The sequence below is a fragment of the Lepisma saccharinum genome, chromosome 5, assembly GCF_977018435.1.
Source record: "Lepisma saccharinum chromosome 5, izLepSacc3.1, whole genome shotgun sequence".
In the NCBI taxonomy this organism is placed as follows: domain Eukaryota; kingdom Metazoa; phylum Arthropoda; class Insecta; order Zygentoma; family Lepismatidae; genus Lepisma; species Lepisma saccharinum.
In genome coordinates, this window is record NC_139233.1 from 51,299,828 (window position 1) to 51,324,043 (window position 24,216).

The window sequence follows — 24,216 nt, forward strand, 5'->3', positions numbered from 1 at the left end:
AGCACAGCACGAAGCCAACGACTACACGCATTCAGTTATACGCGCCAAACTTCTGTTGTTGTGTTCCTGGCTAAGAATGAAATTCCCTATGAATGATAAAAAAATCCCTTTCCGAACTCGAAATGACAGGTTTTTAAAAGTTCGAATCATTGCAGGTCAGAGCCAGAATTTTATTTCGGGATGGGGATCATCCCTTATTAGCAGCCGCCACATAAAGTTGAAACAGTGGGGTTAGAAGTACTGAAGATGAATCTCAGATTATTACAACGTATTATGCAAAGTGTTTAATCCTGCTAATGAAGTAAAATTAGTTACCACTATACACTTTTTAAATTAAATATTTGTAGGATTTCGGGGAGGGGGGTTTCAGCCCCCCCGAGTCCTCCACCTGGTTACGTGCCTGATGTGTTTTTTTTCGTTTTATGTTTAATTCGTTCATCTTCATCACTATTAATCTAAACAGGCGGAATATAGCAACTTAAATTAGCTTTATATATATATAAAGTCCGTGGAAGAAAGAGATATCAGCTTATGGATGATATTAAATTAACTGGGTCGTATGCTATTACGAAGCGTAAGGCAGAGAACAGGGAAAGCTGGAGATTGCAGTGAAAAACCTGCCAATTAGGCAGAAAACAATGAATGAATGAATGAATGAATATATATATATATATATATATATATATATATATTATTTTTGATATCTTTCCCTTTAAAAAATATTCAGTTCCGTGAAAGAAGTATTCTCGCTGCTTTTGAATATTAGAGAGGAGAAACAATCACTATTTTTGTAAATACAAAGATGGGGGGAGTCAGCAAATAGGTGCTTTAATTGCTTAAGCTTTGAATTTTAATTCAGTTTGCTTCATCTTCAATATTTAAGCTTTTCCCTTTTGATAAATTTATGTTCAAGTAACAGAAATCAGCAAGACAGAAGCAAATGTAAAGTGAAAATTAGCGTAGAATTTGTTTGCCCATGTTATTCAGTTTTCCTGTTCTTCGCACTCTACCGGGCATGTTTTCTCTAGTTCAGCGGAGGGAATGGAAAAGGCTCTGAAGGTTGAGAGTGCCACCGGTGGACTCTCAGAAGAAGGAGGTTACCCTGGGCACGGAATCACCGCGCCTGAGAAGCAGTGTTTCCTCCCCCTCTTTCCTTTCTCCTCCCTCCTCGCCAAGGGTTGTAAGGAAAGTGGGTGGAATGACGTCAGGGTGAGATTCCCTGAAGTCATTCCACCGGCTGGAGAAAGGTTCCCGGACATTCGGCGGCAAACGATTGGAAGTATTCGCGCGCTGGAAGCAAGGAAATGTATGCATCGAAATTGGTTTGGAAGAATATTGCGAAGAAATGTATATATATATATATATATATTAAAAAAAAGAAATACAGCCGGGTCATCTGCGATTACCTAGATGACCCAGAGTATACGCCGCTGCTTCCATGTGGTTTTCAGAGGACAACTGATCTTTCGTAACTTTCTTTGAAGTAAAATGGCATTCGAATCAGGACTTCAACTTTAATCTCGAGCAACAATAGCTGTCAGTCACTGAACATGTTGAGTCACCGATTATCACTGATTTGGAGACAGAAAGAAGTCAACAATTGTCTTTGAACAGCAATATTTCAACATTGTTGAAGAGGAAGAGAATTTCTACGAAACCACAACTCTTTCTATATGTGAGTTAAAGAAGTTCGCTTACAGGTATTTTATTATAAGATAGAATTAGTTTAGTATATTACATAAAATGTAGATAATGAAATTGCAGTAATAGTATAGACGAGTGCATGTCTTAAAAGAATAATAAAAATAACACCATCAATTTCATAACGAATTTATATAAGCGACAACCTATATAAAACAGCTTTAAAAATGGATTGTTTTTTTTATATATAAAAAAGGTTCCTCATATTTCACAGAGGTTAATCGTCAGCTGGATTACACATTGAACATTACTATTGCTACCCAAAAGGGAAGAGTGTATCACTTTATTGCAACATATGCCATAGTGAGTACTTAAATCCTACTTGCCTTCATATACACTGCTCCACAAAACTTAAGCAACTCTGTACAATGTGGGGTAGGCGAGATGTGGTGCCCATTCAACACTTGTACGAGACATGTACAAACATAAACAAGCACAGGCAGTACGAGTGCCCTCTATAACGTGTGAGCAGCACCTTATAAACCAAGATTAACAGCTTGTGCCTGCCAGCGCAAACCACAGCCTAGTACTGTCCCAGTTCTCAAGCAGTGAAGTGGTGGTTCGTGCGTGAGATATCACGTGCAGACACCTTGAAATGAATTGTGGACATCATTTGAGTGACATTGACCGAGATCGAATAAATGTACGACTATAAATTGCTCGGTCCCAAGTGGAAGTGGCACGTGAATTCAATGTGCATAAAAGTGTATGGTTATAGGGTTATAGTGGTACTGAACCTTCTGGCCACCCTGTACACCATATCTGCATTGTTGGTGTTCATTTGTGTTGCATTGTGCATCTGTACCTTCCTTTTGTTCATTAAACTTGGTGAATTCACATTTTATTTTCATTTAGTCCTACTTTGTTCGAGTTGCCTAAGTTTTGTGGAGCAGGGTATATTCACATATTGTGAATATGGAAATTGTGGCTGCGGAAGGGGAAGCTGACCTGAATAAAGAGGGTGCGCAAGTACCATCTCGCACTCTCATTGACGCCGTTAATGACCCTAGCTCTTCCGACAGTTCTACGATATAGAAGATCAATTTGTTTATTCCCGATTAGTAATCAGTGTAGAGTAAGCGAGGCTCCAGTTCTTGTAAGCAAACGCTAATATTTTAGATGGTGCTAAACGTTGGGAATATTTTGAACTGGAACAGTGTCTTAACGGGTTTTACAAATTGTCCATTGCGGTTAAGTAAAAAGAAAAAAATAACATTAAAACTCACGAAAATTTAAAATAAGAAAACGCAAAATCGGTGCTTCACTGTATTAATTTCGATAGACGTATCTAGTTTAGATGTTTCTTTAACGAACTGAATTATATATAACGGTTTTATTTTTAATATATTTAATTAATTTAATTTATTCTGTAAATCGCCCGAGTGTAACGTGACCTGCTAATCTATAGACCGTCCCAAGTCATTAGTTTACTACAGGGCTTTAGGATTTTTCACTATTCACTCTCTCTTAGCAAATTAACAGATGATGCACACACAATAACTGCAAATAGGAATATTAAAAGAGAAATATATCATTCTCAGACTTGCATTATCATTAAATCTACTTTGTCCTACTTCGATGCTTTCATTTTTCCTTGAAATAGTAATAATTTATTTTCGTTGACCAATGCACATAAGTACTGTATAGTAAACATCATCTTTATTGTTTCAGCTATATTCATTCATGAACATAAGTGTTCAATTACATCAAAATATTATAAATGGCATATCTTATTAAGTACACAAATTTGTATATAATTCTAAATGTGTGTGAAATCAAAAATCAGTAGATGAAATGGTGCATAATAGTTGAAAATAAAAGTTAAGATAAAATATACAGAAAACGAGCAAAAAGTATAAAATGCCAAGAAAACACTACTTTCAGTCATATATAATTTTGGATTTGTTTAGCTTTCTGAGAATTTTCTTAACTGGGAGATTGACGTATCTATTGCACTGCTCCCCCCTAAGAAAAACTACTGCGCTTTTGAGTCTTATCGGGATTTAATTCAGGGTAGGTGAGATGGTGCAACTTTTATAATGCATCATTTCTTATGCTTCATATTCAGACAAATTGCATTTTATCAAGCTTTTATTAAATTGTAAAATACCAAAACAGTATAGATGCCATGTTAAAACTACTCGTTCTTAGATATAAATTCTTGTCAGTGTATTTATTACATTTGCAGAACGAAGATTCCGGCACACGTTTGAAAAGTTTAATACTTGAAAATTTATGACAAATTTATCAATATAAATTTAATATCATGAAAAGTGGTATTTTTCTTTCTTTGGTGGTTAACATTGTTTTCAACCGATGACTTTTCTTTTAAATAATTAATTTGGATTTTAATCTGTTGTGCTAAAATTTATTAAGGTTCTTGATTAAAATACTACTTAAAGCGAAAAAATAAATTCATTTATCGGCTTTAAATATTTTATTATGAAAGACACATATCATATTTACATAACTCATATAAAATTGTCACACATTGAATCAATGTGATCATTGCAAAATGCTATCATGACCTTAAAGCACATGTGATATTCGAATAAGGCTCTGTAGAAACTATGGACGTTCTATAGAGCGTGGGTCCCTGTTCACTGAGAATGCTGCCCTTTATTATTTTATTGTTAATTGCTTCTTTTGCGGGCACGCTCGACAGGCCGCTGTCCGAAACCTCCGTTTTTCAGGAGGCGACAACGGACAAACGACACTGGAGAATGCGTGCCCTGGTCAAAAAATTATCGGTATCGGGTATTATCTCAATTTTTTTTTTTTTTTTTTTTTTTTTTTTTTTGTCCTCGTTTTCCATTTAGAAGGGTACACCTTCTCTTTGGTAAGTGAATTGTTTCCATAAATGTTTTCCCTTGCAAGGTGATGGTCTAAGTGTTTTCAGTAATGAAGTGGTACATATTTACTTATTCTGAGGGTAGTTCACTTAGATCTTATTTATGCAGTAGTGGGAAAATTACTTCTGTTAGGAAAGTAATAATTTGCTATGGTGCGGCATGTGTTGGATATATCACGTGCCGTAGTTCCGGAGGATGATGGATATTATACAGCTGGTAGTCAGGATGCTGTGGATCTATCAGGAAGGTGTACATGGTTAAGAGATGCTGTAATGGTGTGCAGTGGTATGTGGGAAGGCAGTCGTGTAGAGCATCTTCGTACATTGTGCTAAGAAGTTGTGGATGGTGCGAGTTCATTCGACCAGTTATATATTTGTGACGGATGGCTTCGATGTGGGTTGTGATTTCGGGAAAGGTTATTCGCTCGTACAGTAGTCGTGTAGGACTTGGTAGGACTACTCTGAAGGCCAAACGAAGAGCATGTCTTTCCAGAACTTGTAGTTTGTGATAGAATGAGTCTGGGGCTGATATCCATGCAGTGTGGCCGTAAGTAATTGCTGGTCGAAGGAAAGCCTTGTAGGTATGTAGGACAACCTGGGAGTTGAGTCCCCAGGATGTTCCAATTAGCCGTTTGAGCAAGCTCAGACGATTTGTAGCTTTTTGGACGATGTTGAGCAATTGAGGTTTCCAGGTTAGCTTGGAGTCAAATATGACTCCCAGATATTTTGCAGTGGTGGCAGGCAGAATTGGAGTTCCCCGTATTTTGATGTTTAATAATGTTGGGTTCCTTTGGATCTTCGAGCGACAGCCTGTCTGCAGAAACACCAATGCTTGTGTTTTGAGAGCATTAATTGTGAGACGCCATGTGTCACACCATCTTTGGAAGGAGTTTATAGCTGGTTGGAGAGTTTTGTTTATAGCTTGGATGGTTGAACAACAGGCGAGAAATGCGGTGTCGTCAGCGAATTGGTAGATAGAAACTTGTGGGGTTTTTGGCATATCGGCAACGTATAGTATGTAGAGTAATGGTGATAAAGCAGCACCCTGTGGAACGCCAGAGTAAGGGAAAATGGGGTATGACATCGCTCCATTTACAGTGACATAGGCGACCCTATTTGTTAGGAAGCTGTGTACTAATCTGACATAGGAAAGCGGTAGGTGGAATTTATGGAGCTTGTAGATGAGCCCAGTATGCCATACTTTGTCAAATGCTTTCTCCAGGTCGAATAGTACTAGGCAGGATGGTTTGGATGTGTTGAAATGATTTGTGATGCGAGTCGTTAGTTTTAATAAATTATCAAGGACACTGTGTTGAGGTCTAAAGCCTGCTTGGTGCGACGGAAGTAAACTGTGTGCTTGTAAGTGCATGTGTATGCGTCGAACAATGATGCGTTCGAATATTTTGCTAAAGGTTGATGTGAGCTGAATAGGTCGATAGTTTGTTGGGTTGGTACTATCTTTGTTTGGTTTTGGGAACATTAGAACCTTTGAAATCTTCCAGTCTGTCGGGTAGTGTCCTGTGCGGAGGATAAAATTGTAGATAATGGCCAGAAAGGACAGCAATGCAAGCGGGGCCTGTTTAATCAATACGTATGTGATATTGTCCAATCCGGGAGCAGTGTTTCTCTTCCTACGCACAGTATTGATAATATCGTCTGTTGTGATAGGAACAGTTAGAGCATTTGTAGGATCAATAGTGTGCGTATTACTGGGTTGCAGTTGCCTGTTATTGGGGTTTGTGACTCTGTCAATTTTGGTCTGGAGGCGGAGATTTGGAGCTAGTTGCGGTGTCGGAGTGAAAGTGTCTTGCAAGGCATTTGCGAAGGCATAAGCTTTTTCAGTGTCTGTGTTTAGAGCTGCGTCCTTGATTGTTATCGGATAAGGAGTACTACTGGATTGTCCAGTGAGCACCTTGAAACGTTTCCAGTATTTTGTGGGATGGCTTTCGTCACTCAATTGGTTGCACGTTTCAATCCATCGACGTTGTTTATAAGCTTTTATATAGTTATGAACTGTACGCAGCCATTGACGGTGTAAGTTAAGGGATTCAGGATTTCTGGTCTGGAGATAGTCCCTGTATGCTCGTCGTGATGCTGTGATTAGGTGAAGATATTGCGGAGGTAGCTTTGGTTTGTAACTATTGAGAGTGGTCGTAGGTATGTTAGTGGTTGCCGCACTGGTAATCTGAGCAGTAAGATGTTCCACCGCCGTATCGAGTTCCTCTGAATTGTTTGGTTCTGGATGCGGGTGAGAAAAAGCATTCTGTAGCTTTTCACTATATGCCTCCCAGTTCGCTTTGTTGTAACACCAGATTTTTCGAGGTTGTATTGTACTGCTCGTATTGCGGTTACCAAGATTTAAGGTAATTTTCACTGGGTCATGGTCACTGCCGATGGAATCCAGCACAGATATGTTCAAGCAGGCACTTAGAGATGTTGATGTTATAACAACGTCAGGGGTAGTGTTACTTATGGGACGTGTGGCTCTGGGCAGTACATGGAATTCTGCTGTAGTGTTTTGGTCCAGAAATTGTAAAAAGTTTGTTTTGTCTTGCATGGTTCGACTATGATAATTGATGTCCGCTGCTATGATATAATGTTTGCTAAGGGTTTGGATATGTTGAAAGAATTGGTATGGAATAGTCTCCCCTGGTCTTACATAGATGGTAGCAAATGTAACGACCCGGGATGGAAAGTAGATTGTACTAGCAGTATGTTCTGGCAAGTGGAAGTGTGGTGGGAAGGTAACTGTTCGATATGGTAATTTTCTATCTACTCCAATTGCTGTGCCGCCGTTTACTCTTAAGCCCGGCGGGCCATCGTGGCGTAAGATGTTGTATGGTGGAATATGACAGATCATTTTTGGAGCAAGATAGGTTTCGTTTAGCGCAAAGCAGTGAACAGATTCTTCCAAGAGCAGGTGTTGCAATAAAGCTTTTCGTTTAGAAACGGATCGGATATTTAAAAATAGAAAATTATACATATTCCGTACTGCCATATTCAAAACCTTAAACCGCAGTTTCCAAGTGGGATATGTGGAAATGCACGTGAGGACCAGAGTATGTTGCATGGAGTTGCAAGTTGAAAATGGTTTTTGCCGATGCCGTTACTTGGGTTAATATGTGCGTTCTTAAAAATGGGTGCACATTTTGGAGAGTCAGTGTGAAGAAACGTATTAGATCTTCCACTGTTACAGGATGTCGTAGTGAGTTGTCAGGTTCCGTAGCAGTGTCATTGGTGCGCAGGGGGACTGTTAGGTCGGGGTGTTCAGGTATTGCTTCTGGCTTGGCTTTGCATTTGTAGCTGTATGTAGGATGGTTTTCCGTACATGTGACACATTTTGGTGGAGCAGTTTGGTTTTGACATTCTTTGGTTGAATGGGGTCCTGAACAGTATCCGCATTTATCTCGGTTTGGACATGCAGCGGTAGTGTGCTTGTTATACTGTTGGCATTTTTCGCACCGCAATGGAAGAGGTTGTTGAGAACGGGATGGTTCAACTTTGTACCTGCGTCTGTATATGTATGCTCCACTGTGTAGTAGTGTGTCTACAGCATTTTGTGAGTCTGTTAGGACCCGCACCATGTATGTGGGTCCGTTGTTATTGCGAATACGGATACATTTGCGGATTTGTACACCTTCGCATTCCAGTTCCTCAAAGATCTCCTCGTCTGTTAAGACAGGTTCTACACCCCTGATGACTACTGATAGTAGTGGGGATTTATGTGGTGGTGGTGGTTGTTTTTGAGTGGAAGCATTCAGTGTTTGGATGTTTGCTTTGGCTCCATAAATTTCAAAAGAAGCTTTGTTTCTAATTAGTTTTGCAAAGTCTGGATCTGGTGATTTCAATATGATGCCATTACGGGTGAACAGTATTTGTGCAATTTGTGCCCTTGGTACATACTTAGATGTTTGTTGGAACACATGTTTTGCTGTGTTGAATTTGGTGTCGTAATTGGTGAGCAGGAAGTTGTATAAGCTATTATCCTGTTGTTTGGATTTTAGTTGGGTTGCATGAGCTGTATTTCCTGTATCTCGTTTAATTGGTGATCTAGATCGTTGACGTTGAGGTAGAGGTAATCCTTCATAGGAATTGCGACGTCGGTGTTTTGTGGAATAGCTGGACGTTTGCATTGGATCATTGGTACTTCGTGAATCGAGCATCGTCTCGGAGTTTGGACCGTCAGTCCGTTTAGTACCTCCGGTGAAGGTTTTCACCCCTTCTCGCTGTCGTAGCAGCGTTGCAGGAAGACCATGATGCATATCAGAAGACCACAACCGTGAGTTGTTTATATGATCCAATAGAACAAACGCAAATCCTATGGGAAAAGAGGCACAAACTCAAACCAACTGACAACTCAATCCAAAGAAGCGAATCCAAATTCCAAACTAATTGTAGAGCCCAAGACAAAGAAGAGGAAGGATGAAGGTAGTAAGGGAAAACAGTTTCAAAAATATTGCAAGTCGTATGTCTGCTCCACTCAACGTGTTCAACCAAAAAGGTTCCTCGCAATCACCTAACCACCGTATAGGCACAATTGGTACCGTTTGTCCGTTCCAGACTTACGGCTTCCACCTGGAATAATTGGCCCACGATGCGTGACACAAGAGAGACCGACTTACGATTACCTATACAATCTGGGCTTCAGTTGTCACCGTTAGGTTTCCACCTTGATTCTCAGGGATTGGGCCTCCCCGGATGCCATGATGTTATCTCAAACTTGACCTGTGTCACCTTATAATACACGATATAAAAACCACCTCTGAGAATTTAGACTCTCTTCCAGATTTTCATTACTTATGAATAAAAGAATCAAGCAATAATCTTAGTTATAGGTAATTTATTATTTTCAAGTTCCTACAACTTAAAGTCTAAGTATATTTAAAATATTTATATTATATTTATATTTGCATGTTATTTTTTTATTTAAATTGTCCCTGCCATCTATTGAGATCTATTACATTTCATTTATCAATAAGTTTGGATGAGACATTACATACTTTATTGGACATAGGTGCGTTTTTGTATGTAATGCAATCAACTTCGCACTTATATCTTAAATATGTTGTATTTTCCCTGGAAAAACACAATTATTATCAATACAAATTATTATTTCGTGTGAATTATAAATACTTCTTAACGTCCCAAACTACGAAGCCGAGACTTCCCTAAAACAAAGAAACACGCGACGGGCACACCTCTACACATTCTTCTTTTCCTGAGGTTGATGTGCAATGTAAATAAATTTAAATTTATTGCATGTCTTCATGTCTACATGTAAGTTAAATCTCGTATAGAACTGAGTGTAACCTTGTCACCTTGTTTTTGGTATCTGTCAGTTTGAATTTGTGCATAACACAAGCTCAACACAAAATTTCTTTAAATACAAGAAGTGCTGTGCTTTATACCATTTTGTAACACCTTTTTTTAGACCTCTCTGAAATGATCTTAGTTGCTGAGAAAAATATATGCTCGCCACGATTACTAATTGTGCATTTGGCTTAAACATAAACGTCGTTTGCTGTACAGTATATTGTTGTCTATTTTTATTCCTTCTAACCTAGTGAACAAACCTCCTATTTCAGAGGAGGACAATTATGTTTGTAATTTTGTTCTTTAGCTTTTCTGCTACTTTCGGCTAATCTCGGCGATGAGGATGTTGCAGAAGCGGCGATTAGTGCCAAAACTATGGGGGGGGGGGGGGGGTGCAAGGACACTTTATTTTCTCTTGGTAGACAAGGCTTAGTATTGAGAAATCATAGAGCGGATAAAACGTGACAAAAAGTTTGGGGGCATTAGCAACCTAACCGCCACCACTGAGGATGAGTGATGTATTATCTATATATAGTTTGAAGTTGGCGTGTCTATATCCTAAGGATATAGTTGTTACTGAAACTTCGATATTTAATTGTGAAGCAGCTGCAATCCTTTGTTCATAATTAATGAAAATCTGGTATTATTTTATGCAAATCTGTAATTATGTTATTCAATCTTATGCTACAGGCCAGATAAACAGATTGGTTCTTCGGCGCAAGGTCGCAAGGTACAGGTGGCCTTGCGTCCCTCTCCAACTTAAAACAAAAGAGGCCCCCACAGATGGTAGCCACGTTGACGCCGTTGTGGGGCTTATTAACTACTGAGAGCTACCTGTACCAGCGGTCGGAACTTATTCAAAATATTATTTTGAATAAGTTCCCACGTTCCATATGTGTGTTGTGCGTGCATATTGGTAGAATTACTACTAATGAAAGTGATATATTTCTGAAACTAGTAATGCTAGGATTTTCATTTTTTGTTACGAAAATTCATCAAGTTTCAGTAGATCTTTACATGTGCGTCCTTGGCGGCCTGACAAATATCAATACAGTATTGATTCACTTTATGCACAGTACGTCTAATCGGGACTGGACCTACAGATTAAAGTGGTATCCGAACCAATATGTGCCTCCACCGGGAATCGAACTCGGGACCCCTTGATTACAAGGCAACGACGCTACCACTGCACCAACGGGAGGCTATCAAAACAATACTCTAAGGCCGCGTTCACACGAGGCGACTTGTCGCGGAGACCGGTCTGCGTACTTCTTCGCAGCAAAGCTTTTTAAATGGGAGCGCGACTGCCAGAGACCGTTTTTCAATTGCCCACTAGCGCAACCGGTCGCGTTATCTGGCAGTCGCTGAACTTCGACCTGGGGTATTGTCGTAAATAAGCGAGTTCACACGTGGCGACTGCAGTTTCGCAACTTCTCTGCTCAGTGAATTACGAAAGAGGTGGTTGTTGCTGTGGTTCTTGCGCTTTTTGTAGGCTTCTGTGAAAAATGGAGAAGCTAGTAGATTCAAAAGTAAACACGGAAGACCTTATATGTGAAGTGGAGAAAAACCTCGCAATTTGGAACTGCAGATCTGATAAGTATGCCAGTAAAATAGAACGTAGTAATGCCTGGAACAGGGTGATATCAAGGTTCTTCCCAGACTTTCAGGAGAAACCAGCTTCAGAAAAGAATGAAATAGGTGAGTGTGATTTATATATACATGTTTTTTACTACTTTTTATATTCGAGGAAATATTTTGTCAACAATATTTTATTTTAACGCTTGTTTTATTAATATTTACGATCAGAGCCATATCCAGAAATTTATTGTGGGAGGGGCTGTCAACTCATCACTTCCCTCCCTTAAATGTCCCCCCTCCGATATAAAAAAAGTCACTATTTTCGAAGACAATGTACTGATGAAGAAAATATGAATCAAATTAAAGATTCTAATAGCTTAAGTAATACAGGCCTCTCTGCAGTCTTGCTTGCAGCATAGGATGAACATGCATTGTTCTCTTTACCCTTCGGTTTTCCTTTTTCATGAGAAGCACAAGAAGAAACAATTCCTCACTGCACTCCATGTTCTCGACTAAAATTGAAAAGTGTGTGTGTGTGTGAATCTCTTCGACCGGTTTCTGGCAGTTTCCCGTACAGGAAACGGCTTTCGGCGACCTGTCTTTGGGACAAGTAGCTTCGTGTGAACGCGGCCTAAAAGACTTCGCTCACTGAGACGCGGGGAAACACGGAAAAATCCGGCAACAGAACTTCTGTCGTCTGCTTCTATAGAAATCAAATGGTGTAACGTCCATTACAGCGAAACGTCCGAAACCGAAGCACGGAATTTCCGGCCAGAAGTCTGCAGGTTTCTAGGGTGGAAGTTTTCCCGTTGATTACGTCAGCTACTCTCTCGTGTAATTTCGCGTCTGTTCGTTTAGCTCCGGCAAGCGTCACGCTCGGCTTAGCTGTATATGTCAAATCACAAACCCTGACACCTTCTGTAAACAAAACCACCTGCATGCAGAAAGCATTGCAAACTCATAGAAGTAAAATAATCCACACGAAAATCCAGCGTTGTTACAGGATTCATTACGTAAGGTAAAACAATGGCTAATTTGTAGTATGGGATACGCTGCCGAAAATGACGTCTCACTTTAAACCCAATGCTCTTTCTTTTTTACTTATTGTTTCACCTTTATGGTTAACTCTTTGCACCAGTAATCATTTCCCATAAATTTGGCTTCTTTCTTTGAATATATTTTACTTGCATTTTTTAGACAAAATGATATAACATGGTAATGTATATTTCTAAGGATGATATAGATAGGAGTGTATTTGAAATTTGTTTGTAGATTTTATGTAAATTGTATCTTATGTAAATAAAATATATAATGGGCATAAACAGTCATATGCATTGCTGTAAGTCCAATAAATATATTGATGATGATCAAAACAAGACAAAAAGTTCGTAAATTTATTGCGGTTGGAAACTTTGACAGGCATCCTAATAACGATTTTTGTTCCGCCAAATATAGTGCAATTCGTAAAATAACTTGGTGACATGGCAAGGCAAGATAAGTGTGAACATTTTGTAGTAATATAACTTTCAATGAGCTTAGAGATTTGTGTACATAATGATATTTTATAACATTGGTTATTTTCTAAAAATAATCATGTGAACAGCAAGGAAGTAGTGCAACTTAGTAATATTGCCTGACTTAGCCTTAGAAAAATAACATGCCGAGTTCTATGCGTGAGGGAAAGTCTCCGTGTTCTCCGAGCTTGTTTTCAAAACACCAGCAAGGACAGCCTTTGCAAAGGGGTGAGAAACAGATTCTACTCAATATTTATGTAACGTTCTGTCAGTAGTATCCTGAGAAACCAGTAAATGAAATGGTTAAGTTGGTATCCCAGTGCAGTGGTGTGTCAGTGTCTGCAGTTTTAAGGGTTATGAAAGAGAGAATGACAGGGAGAGTAACAATGTATGCGGCTGCATATTCGTCTGATGTTTTGAGAACGGGTTCTCACATTCAGAGGCTTTTATATAAAATGAATAGGTGCGGCGAACTATGAGTGTAACAGCAGATGATTGCGGTCATGGATCAGCTGACGCGGAGTGATACATCGAATCGGTGAGACCGTTTGTTTACAGAAGGTCTCAGGGATGGTGATTGAGACCTTAGATTACAACAGGTGTATTGTGGATGTTGTGTGATGCAGTGGTGCAACGGGGGGGGGGGGGGGGGTGAAATTATTTGTGCCCTATTAAATCAATATTGTTTTCAGTTTGCAAAAAATTGGATCGCTCTGAATATACATGTAATTGTCATACGTACAATAAGAAAGAATTTTCAATCTTTCAGAAATGCAGTTTCTGTGTTTGTTTTCCATTATTAGTTAATGTGAAATTGAACGTGTTGAAATAAAATATTTGATATCTTTTGTTCCGACACAATTGCTTTAGCGCCGACTTTTACCCTCTTCTTTCGTGATTTACGAGGATAATGTGTTTGATATTACTACTACTATCACCAACACCATTACTACTACTACCAATATTATTATTATTAATAATATTTTTATTATTGGCACGTTTATCCTGGTGAACCCTCCCCCCACTCAGACAAAAATTCGTGGTTGCTCCTTTGGTGTGGTACGTAAATGTATATATGAAAACTGGGATAGTGTAATGAAAGCCCTTACTCATGTAAGCGATGATCCTTTTGAGAAACCACTAGTTCGAAATGAGGCCTTATCCCTCCTGAATCAACTAAACAGGCTGGAGACAGCTTTCATGATCACTATTTGGAAGGATATACTGCAGAGATTCCAGAGTGGCACCGTGAAATTACAAAGTGTCAACATAGATTTAACAATAGTAAAAAAAAAAGTAAAGTGCTCCTCTGTGCTTAGCACAACGCCATGAAGGTGTATAGGGGGTGTGGGGGTAACGCCCCACACTTTCTTGATCCGGTCGTGAGTGGGGGTGATGTGATCAGCATCACGCCCCTGACCGCCTTTACGCACCAGGGTTTCCCCCAGGTACCCATGTTATTCGACGCTGGGTGGGCGCCGGGGCCGCTTCCATCGTTAGAAAAGTTCCCGGATTTGAACCGGCCTACATGATTTATTTGAATCACTTGTGAACTTTATAACTTCTCTTAGTGACATGTTCGACACTTATGAGCAAAAATCCATGGAGAAAACTGATATGGATTACGAGTGTAGTTATAAAAGGTTTAGAAAACGTAATATTCAAGCCGATGAAGCAAGAGACAATGAGGTTGTTCTAACAGGAAGAGCAAAATTTAAAGTTGAGGTGTTTCTTCCTATTCTTGATAAATTGCACGCTGAATTAATTAGAAGAAAAGAAAGCTATAAATTAATGTCTGACAACTTCATGATTTTCAGTAAGTTTCTGCAAAGTTCTTCTTGTGTCATTTCTGAACGCGCAGCTAACCTTCAGGCTGCATATGAAACTGATCTGAAATCAACCTTTCCAAACGAATGTGTGCATTTTGCGGGGCTTCTGAAGACCAGAGGAATCTGTGACTCGCCAGCAGAAATGTTAGCCTTTATACGGAAAGAAAAGTTGCAGTCTGTGTTTCCAAATGTGGACATTGCATTAAGAATATTTGTGTGTACTGCTGTAACAAACTGTTCAGCTGAACGTTCGTTTTCGGCTCTAAAAAGACTGAAGACTTATCTCCTTTCAACCATGTGTAATAAAAGACTGAACGAGTTATTTATTCTCCACATCGAAGCAGACATCTTGACTGATGGACACATCAACTTTGAAGAACTTATACACGAGTTTACAGCAACCAAAGTGAGGTGGAAGCGGCTTCATTTATGACTGGTGAGTGGTGAATTTAATTTCTCAATACATAATTTTGGGTATAGCAGGTACAGAAAATGAATTGTTTGTTATTGATTTTTATCCTTTGTTTTTTATTTCAGTATGTTCACTAATTTTTATATTAGCCTGTAAAAATACTGCAAATAAGTTACTACTTTTCTTTTGAGAGGTCGCACATTAAGTTTGTGCCTAGGGCCGGCGAGGAAGCTTAATCCGCCACTGCATGGGACTACAACAAAAGAACCTGCGCAGAACAGCGTGTCTTTTGCATCGTACTCGTGCGTGGAGGGGAAGGGTATAGTGGACAGCACGTGGTGGACAGGCTTCTCCGTGGTCCGAGCCGAACAGATGAAGGGGAAGATGCACGAAGACTTCTCGCCGAAGGTTCTTTTGTTCGTGCCCCACCGCCACAGAGTTTGTACAATCTGTCACTTTTCCCGACGAAAGGATGACTTTGACGTCATCGCCTGTGTGGGTTCATTCATAATAAAGTTATTGGGCAATTCTTTTTTAATAAAGCAACCGTCACATCAAATGTGCATCTGGATACCTTGCAGTTGATTCTTGTTCCTCAGTTGCAAAAGTATAGTGGTTTTTAAACAAGATGGAGCACCACCGCATTGGGCTTTGGAAGTCCGTAATATCTTCATGCAACGTTCCCAACATTGGTCGGAACACCTTGGCCTCCTCGTTCTCCTGACATAACACTGCTGGACTTTTTCTGTGGGGTTACGTAAAGGACACCGTGCATACACATTTCCCGTGCCAGATATTGACAGGACATCTGCTTCAATTGCATCGATCCTTTAGAGATGTTGGTTAACACATCAGCAGAAGTGGAAATTCGCTTAGATGTGCTTCGTGCAACTAAACATGCTCACGTTGAGGTTTGTTTACTCATGACAGGCACGTATCTAGAAATATGTTTCGGGGGCGGGGATTCGAACCAAGTGTCTCAGGAATAATAAAATATAATAATAATGTTTAAATTAAAGTAATTATATTAAATCAAATTAATGATTGATTGATTTACTTTATTTTACTTCGCGTTTTGTGCCACTTGGCTAATTTGCGAAGATGGGGATGAGTGATGAAATTGATGAATGGACATTCACAAACAACCGAGCCCGAACGGGATTCGAACCCGGGACCTTGGCGTCGCAGCGCTATGTGCTAACCACTCGGCCACAGGGTCCGGCTAAATCAAATTAAATTAATACTAATTACAATACATAAATTAAAATTATATTGTAAGGAGTGCACTCACGGTCCCCGAAATGACGTGTCAATCATACCCCGGCACGGGGCCAAACGTCGTTATGTGTACGGGAAACCGGTCGTGACTCACGGTCCAGTTATCAAGTTCGGTACTGAGACGGTCGTTTATTGTCATACTATTGCGAAGCGGAGATTAATACCTTAAAAAGTTACACTGTTTTGTTTACCTTTGATTTGTAGATTCGAACAATCATAAAACACTAATAGCATAATATCTGGTACCTGAAAAACGTCAAATAACAACACTGACGAACGGTAAAAAAGTGAATATATATTGTAACAACAAAAATTATTGCAATCAACAACTGTTTACAAAGCCTCCTCACTCTCACAACATTCACTCTATCTCTCTTTCACACACATGAGGTATTTTTACATGTGAAGTATAGATACAAATCACGGATCTCATTAACACATCATTTCTCTTTAGTTTTAAACCTTAATGTGAATTTAGGGCATTTGCCTGCCAGCTCCTGTGCTCTTTTAAACTAACTTAAGTGCCAGCCCTCGGAAAGCGGTTAACTAAGACAATTGGGTCGGCGTGGTTAAATCTTTCGTTCGAATGAACGTGTGCATCGAGTCGTAAGCACGACATTATACAAGTTTCTCGGACGGGGGTATTACACATAAGCCTCTCTCGTCCAATGAGAACAACTACACAATTACATAGGGATGCAAAAACTTAATTGGCTCCAGCTGCCGGAATACACTAATCAATCGTCGGCGCGAGCAAAAATTGCCTTAAAAACCACTATGCAACAAATAATACTACGTCATGCGCACGACCTTGCAATAAAATTTACACTTTCCACAATTAAAAGGGACTCATCAGTCAAGTATTGGCAAATCAAATGGCGCGACGGGGCGGTCGGTTACACAAAAAATGGAGGACACATTGACAATTTATACTAAATATTAAAGAAATGAAATGGAGCTTCTAACCCTGAATGCAGACAATTAAATTAGCACATCTGAACATGAAAATATTATTATCACACGATTAGTTAAAAAGACTGTATAAGAATAGAGATATAACAGCGCATATACATTACGTAGCTGGGGCCTCCCCCATGGCGCAGTGGTAGCGTCATTGCCTTGTAATCAAGGGGTCCCGGGTTCGATACCCGGTGGAGGCATAAGTGGTTCGGATTCCACTTTAAACTGTAGGTTCCGTGCCGATTAGCATTACTTTGCGTAAAGTGGACTAAAAACAGTAACTCATTACGTAGCTTACCTGTAGTTAAGATCGGTATAACTTACATAAAAACAAGTGCCCTGGCAATGAAATTAATGTCAAATAGATGAATAATTGAATATTTATCGAATAACAAAATGATGTTACAGGTAGTTGGAGAAAAATAAGTTTCTGATTAAAATTTTATGCATATTATTTTGAGTAATAGTGTACATAAATAATCTATGTAATGTCATTCAAAGCCGTATGGTCCCGGGTTCGATACCCGATGGATGCACATAGTGGTTCGGATCGCACTTTAAACTGTAGGTCCAGTCCCGATTAGCTTTTACTGTGCATAAAGTGGACTAAAACACCAAATCAATCAATCAATCAAATCAAAGCCGTATGATCCCAATATAATCCTGGTCTTACATAAAATTCAGATGAATTTATATAACAACGGCTAAACTAATATATTTTTCATTATTTAATTTTAGTACTTGATAAATCTTTCGGGGGGGTCCAGACCCCCTGGACCCCCCTAAATACGTCCTTGACTTATGATGTTCAAAAAAGTTGGTGAGTTTCCCCGTACTTTGCAATAAGTTTCACTTCTCTATATTATAAACTTTAGATGGTACAAATGTTATTAATCGGGGGAACCTTGTTGAACCCTTTACATTATCCCCATTTACCATCCAATAACACAAATAGACTGCACGTACCAAAATGTACAGGCCAAGAAACGGTTTATAATGACTATGTTCTCTGGCAAGTCGTCTGGAATCAGCAGCAGCAAAATACACGGAGAGAAACTTACGAATTAGGGCTGAGCCGATACCGATGCCGATACTCTCAAAGATATCGATGACGATACTTGGATAATTCCAATTTAAAATAACAAAGGCTATTATTTATATATATATATATATATATATATATATATATATGTGTGTGTGTGTGTGTGTGTGTGTGTGTGTGTGTGTGTGTGTGTGCTCTGTTGCAACGATGCATCTCAAGTTTACAGTCTTTTCTAGATCAGTGACAATCGATCAGATGTTTCAAATATGAGGGAAATATCATAAGAAGCTAAGAGCGAGATAATCGTGTCGTCGTGCCCCACCCCCAATGTTGAAAAATAAGATCATGCATCTTAACCTCCTCTAAAACTAAGGGATCACTCTTCCGAAACTAACATTAAATTATCTGTGAACACAAGAATAATTAGCGATTTACCAGCCCCGGCTGGACACGACGTCTAACACTAACAGTACAGCTGTAATGTAAAATCCTTTAACAACAAGAATAAAAATTTGTAAACGAAATGTAAGGAGATAATGATAACTAACCAGTCTCTTGCTTCTGTATCAGGCGATTGACTTCAGTACAGTGATATTCCCACGTGACTTTGCTTTCGACATATATACTTTCGGCAAATTATTTCTAAAAAAAAAGTAATTGCATCACAGTTCTATCCATTGACGTGGAGAAAAATCCACCCATCACTACACGTTCCAGAAAGTACCTGCCATCATCTGTCATTTAAAAAACTTTATTCCCCTGCCGCTTCTCTGAGACGAAACACCCCTGCTGAAACCCAGTTATCCAGATCGGGACAAACAAAATTCTAAAGTTGGAAAGGAAAGGGTTAGCCCAGGTATTTGAATTTCCAGAAATATGCTATGTACTATGTCTGAGACACGTCCACCACGTGGACGATGACTGTTTTGACTGCGGGACAGTGTTGCCAATCACATTTCGGCAATGTCCCTACAGACGTAGTCAAAATGTCTCTACAACTGACCAAATGTCCCTACGCTAAGTAAGGCCACTAAAAAAAACAACAGCTCATGAGGCATGCAAAACAGAAGATAAAATATACACATTTACGATTTACTTATCAAATCTTTCTGCTCGATGCTTCCACAATTTATGAATAACGTTGAGTCGTTTATTGTTGATTATGTTTTGAAGTCATACATGCTGCTGCTGTGAAGAGATAGATGTTGGTTGGTGATGCTGTATTTCCTGTAGTCTTCTTCACGTGCCTCAAGGAAAGAATTTATCACTAGCGAAGAATTTAACAATTCTGGTCCCATTTTATTTCTCTTTTCTGTAAATATTATTTCCGTTTCCGCGTTAGAATGTGGTAATGTTATCACTATTTTTGCGAGAGTGGAAATGTTTTAAAAAAAGAACTTGCCTTCAAAGTTCTTGCCCAGTCAACAAGGTAATGTTACCAAAACGTTGTGGCAACATATACTGAACATTATGTAGCAACGTTAGGTATGTAAGGGGTTAACGTTGCCACAACTTTTTTGCAACATTACCTTGCTGCCTGTGTAATTTACGAATATAACAACAATGTATATTTAAGATATGGTTATTTCGCATGGTAAGCTATTAGCAATCTTGCCAAGGCATTTTTGTATATAATACATATGAGTCACAGTTTCTCTTTGCAGTTTATAAAAATTTTTCCTGCTCCACCAAAATAGACAATAGTTAGTCTGGAGATTTCGATGAATTAACCAATCTCTAACTTCACCCTGGTAATCAGTTTCTTTTTGCACTACTTAGCTCCTGATTATATAGTCTGGGATAAAAAAAATATCATGGGAGTTTCACTTGTATTCACATTCCATTTTCTGATCTTCCTTACAACTTCAATATTCACACATCTTTCGAAGGATAATGAAACACAGTTTTTCACTAATTACAATCGAAGTTATCTTTATTTGTGTTACTAAGACTTAAGTTTGTTTTGCATTTAAGTCGCACTGCCATCTAGTGTACGCTGTAGGAAATATAAGCTTTGGTGGACAGTGCACACATAAATTCCGATTAAACAAACACTCCGATCTGACGATTGTGGCGCTCATGGTGGTGACCCTCCAAACTAAAGCGCATTCAGTGGAATGTTTTCTTTGTAACGTTGGTGCAACGTTATCACAAAGTTGTTCCCCTACATACAACATTCATCATAAATACAACATGCACACAACGTTGTGGCAACGTTAGTGTGTTGACTGGGTGGTAACCGATAACATGTTCCTAAATTCTGATGAAAATGTATTAGTTAGTTCTTTGCACCTTTGCATAATAAAATGTTATTTTCCAACATTGAAAAAAGTTCCTACGTTTTCCCTCATTTGGCAAAATCTGTCCCTACGCGGGCAAGACATAGTGAAAAGTCCCTGTGCGTATGTCCCTACGATTGGCATCACTGCTGCGGAAGGTCTCTAAGGAGAGAGATGTCCAGGTGCCTTGTTGGCACCGGGACCTTATTGGGATTATTGTTACACGAGACCGCATCTGTGCGAACAAAGCCTGGTAGACTTTGAAGGTACTCCTATGGGGATAATTTTACGTTTCTAAGTGGGCTTAGAAACAAACTAACAAAATCGTATTCTGGATACTTCGTGACAAAACTTTTCTCTTTACTTCAGCTGCATCTACAGATTCTGTCGACATTTTCGGCTGATTCGTGTGGCAAAATTTATGTGTCGAACGAGGATTTCTAAATATGATAAGCCAGTCATTAGCAATTGAATAATTCTGTAGCTTTTTCCATACATAACTGGTTTATTAAAATTTATTCACTTCGGTATTGTAGTGATTATTGTGATTCGTTCTTATTAGTAGAACGAATATAAAATTGATATTTCGCATACCATAATGATATTTGAAGATGACAGGTATATAAAAATTGTAATGAAATAAATAAAAGGACATTTCTGGAATTTCAATGCAGAGCTAATTAAAACTATACTATACTCTCTAGCATACTTAAAGCCGAAGGTTTATGGCTGCAGCAACACAAGCCTTCCATCTGTTTCTATCCGAGGCAAGATCGATCCAATCTTTCCCATCCTTACCGATTTCTTTTAGGTCCATCTCAACGATATCCGTCCATCTTCGTCTTGGCCTTCCTACTGGTCTCTTACCATCAGGTTTCCCAACAAGAATCCTGTAAACTATTCTTTCCTCTGCCATTCGTGTCACATGGCCTGCCCATCTAGGTCTTCTTGATTAAATTATTCTAATAATAATAATTATTATAATTGAAAAGTCGAAATAATTTATTGTGTTGCTGGAGGAAGTAACGCTAAGATGATGTTTTTATTTGTTTATTTGGAGATTATTTTAACCTTTCGCAGGCCGGGATTTATATATACGTATGTGGAGGCACCAAGACCTCATTCGAATCCCCTCTACAGAGTTTCAGTTCTTTTAGTTAGAACTTCTCGCCAAGTTATATGGTGTGGTTTGTTATTATATTTTTACCACATCCAAAGTACCTAATTTTTTCATTATGTGGTACTTTCCAAAGCAGTCTTTCCCAGTGAAGGCCCGGAGTGTAGTCCTCAAGATCACCCTAAATTCTGATCTAATCTTGATCATACCCTGCATAATTTTGAGCTTCCTAAGCCTACTAGCTGTTTCTAATCATGATCACAGTTTTTGTTTCAATAGCTCTAGTAATTACTTTCACTTTCTAATGACAAAATTGGCTTTATTTGGGATGGTAATATGTGAACATTTCTAGCATGGATAATATTCACAAGTAAAATGTACATGTTATGAACACCAGAATACACGTATTTATTGAATCATTCATATATCCCCAAGTACAAGTGTACTTATTGAATTTGATTGGGTGGGCAATCGGGAGGGCACAGACATTTTTGGGTGGGCGCTTGCCCACCCGTGCCCACCCCTGTCGCCGTCCCTGCTTCAATTTCTTATATAACTTTTCCTAATTGTGTTATTGTCCATCTAATGCTACTTTTTTGTAAATTACTTTCGGTCATTTCTTTTATCTTGTACACACTACATACATTTTTAATGTAATCGTATAGCGTAATTCTTATACAGTTCGATATAAATATAAAGTTTATAAGGGAATAATAATAATGATGACAATAATGATACATTTTATGAAACAATAGCATGGGTACAATTGCAGGCCGCCATTGTCGATCGTTAAGGAAACATATAGTAAATGATCCTCGGGACTTTCGTTAGCAAGACACTAAGGTAAGACAGATATAGACCTAGGCCTACTGTTGAAATCAGAAATTTTTCCAAGGATAATATTATAACATTCTACCTTGTGATTTCCTTTACTTAGATGATTCTAAAAATACATATTTTGCTTTTTCTTTACATTTTTACCGTGCCTACGAACCTATTACAATTTAGTCTACATTCCATGTTTGATCCTTCAGTTATTAAATTTGCTTTCAGGTTTAGTTTAAGTTCTTCTCTTGGGCAGGGGCGGATCCAGGATTCAGTTTTTTTGGGGGGATCACCAATTTCCAAATATTAATGAAGATTGCAGTACTACTTTAAATTAAAGTTTACCATGGTGAAACAAGTCTTTTATATTTTAATATTTCTTTAAGTACTGATTCCAGTCATCTGTACATGCGGCCAAGTTATTAAGAACAAATATATTTCAAAATTACATTGTAAAAAAAAAACAATATATTAAAAATAGCGTATTCCTCGCGAACACAGAAACGCACAAGTTACAGAAGTATTTTCATATTATAAAGAGTCTGTTTTACTTCCTTTCTTAATTCTTTTTTGCTCTATAGTTAGCTTAATGTAGCACCTGAGTTCTTTTCAGTAACATGCATGATACATGATAAAGCTGCTAGTAATTTGGACACCAGTTTAACTTTTCAATCGTCAAATAATTGGAACTTACTAAAGACATTTAACTCACCCTACAAATACTGTAGCTGTAGTGTTCGTGAATGTTTCCTTGCAAATATGTCAATAACATCCTCTGGTTTCACTTGGTATTTGTCTTTATGGATGTTCAGGAGAGCCAAACCATTCTATCATTCATTACCCATTGTAGATCTAAGATAGGTCTTGATTTTTCGCAGATTGAAGAATGAACGCTCAGCTGTAGTCATTGTGACTGGAATCACACATAACAGGTGAAGCAAACTTCTAATGTTGGTATACAAGGAAGAAAATTTGTACGGCTCTGCTGGATAATATGGGGTAGATTTTTCCAATAACCAGAATTGTCTCCATAACTTGAGTTCCCCTTCTAATGCTAAAATAAACTGCACATCATCTTCATAAAATTTTGCTGCCTCAATTATATCTTTAGCTGGGTTATCTTCTTCAACACTGAATTTCGGAATTACTTTCTGTAGAGTGCTTAAGACTTCAATCTGGTTTCTTTGAAAAATATAATCAAATTCAGATATTAAATAATCCAGAAAAGAGATTACACAACACATCTGAAATAATGGATGACATTCTTTGAGGGAATATTTAACCTATGTCTTTGATTCTGTGCAATTCTTGGGATTTTTATATAAACATTCAGCTCTTCAGCAAGTGCTTTACTTTCCTGAAAGACTTTATCAAACACTTGAGCACTGTTCTTTCTTATATCCAATAGAGATGAGTAAACAAGCTGAACCAAGTTAAATCCATTTGCTTGCTCTGTAGTTGGATTGACAAAGGAAGAGTAAAGAACAGGAATTTTGCTAATACTTTCAAACTGATCA

At 38.5% G+C, this 24,216-nt stretch overlaps 1 protein-coding gene across 2 annotated transcripts in view; it reads left to right on the forward strand.

The window, feature by feature from the left end:
- Window positions 1-22,639: 22,639 nt before the first annotated feature.
- Window positions 22,640-24,216, forward strand: part of LOC145988362 (E3 ubiquitin-protein ligase SIAH1B-like) — a 50,902-nt gene continuing 49,325 nt past the window's right edge. Inside the window, exon 1 of one of the 2 annotated variants that reach the window (XM_083123238.1) lies at window positions 22,640-22,717. In XM_083123238.1, coding sequence (XP_082979364.1) covers window positions 22,683-22,717 — 35 coding nt within the window. In that variant the 5' untranslated portion in view covers window positions 22,640-22,682. The remainder of the gene's footprint in view (window positions 22,718-24,216) is intronic. The other variant, XM_083123239.1, reaches the window with a different exon arrangement.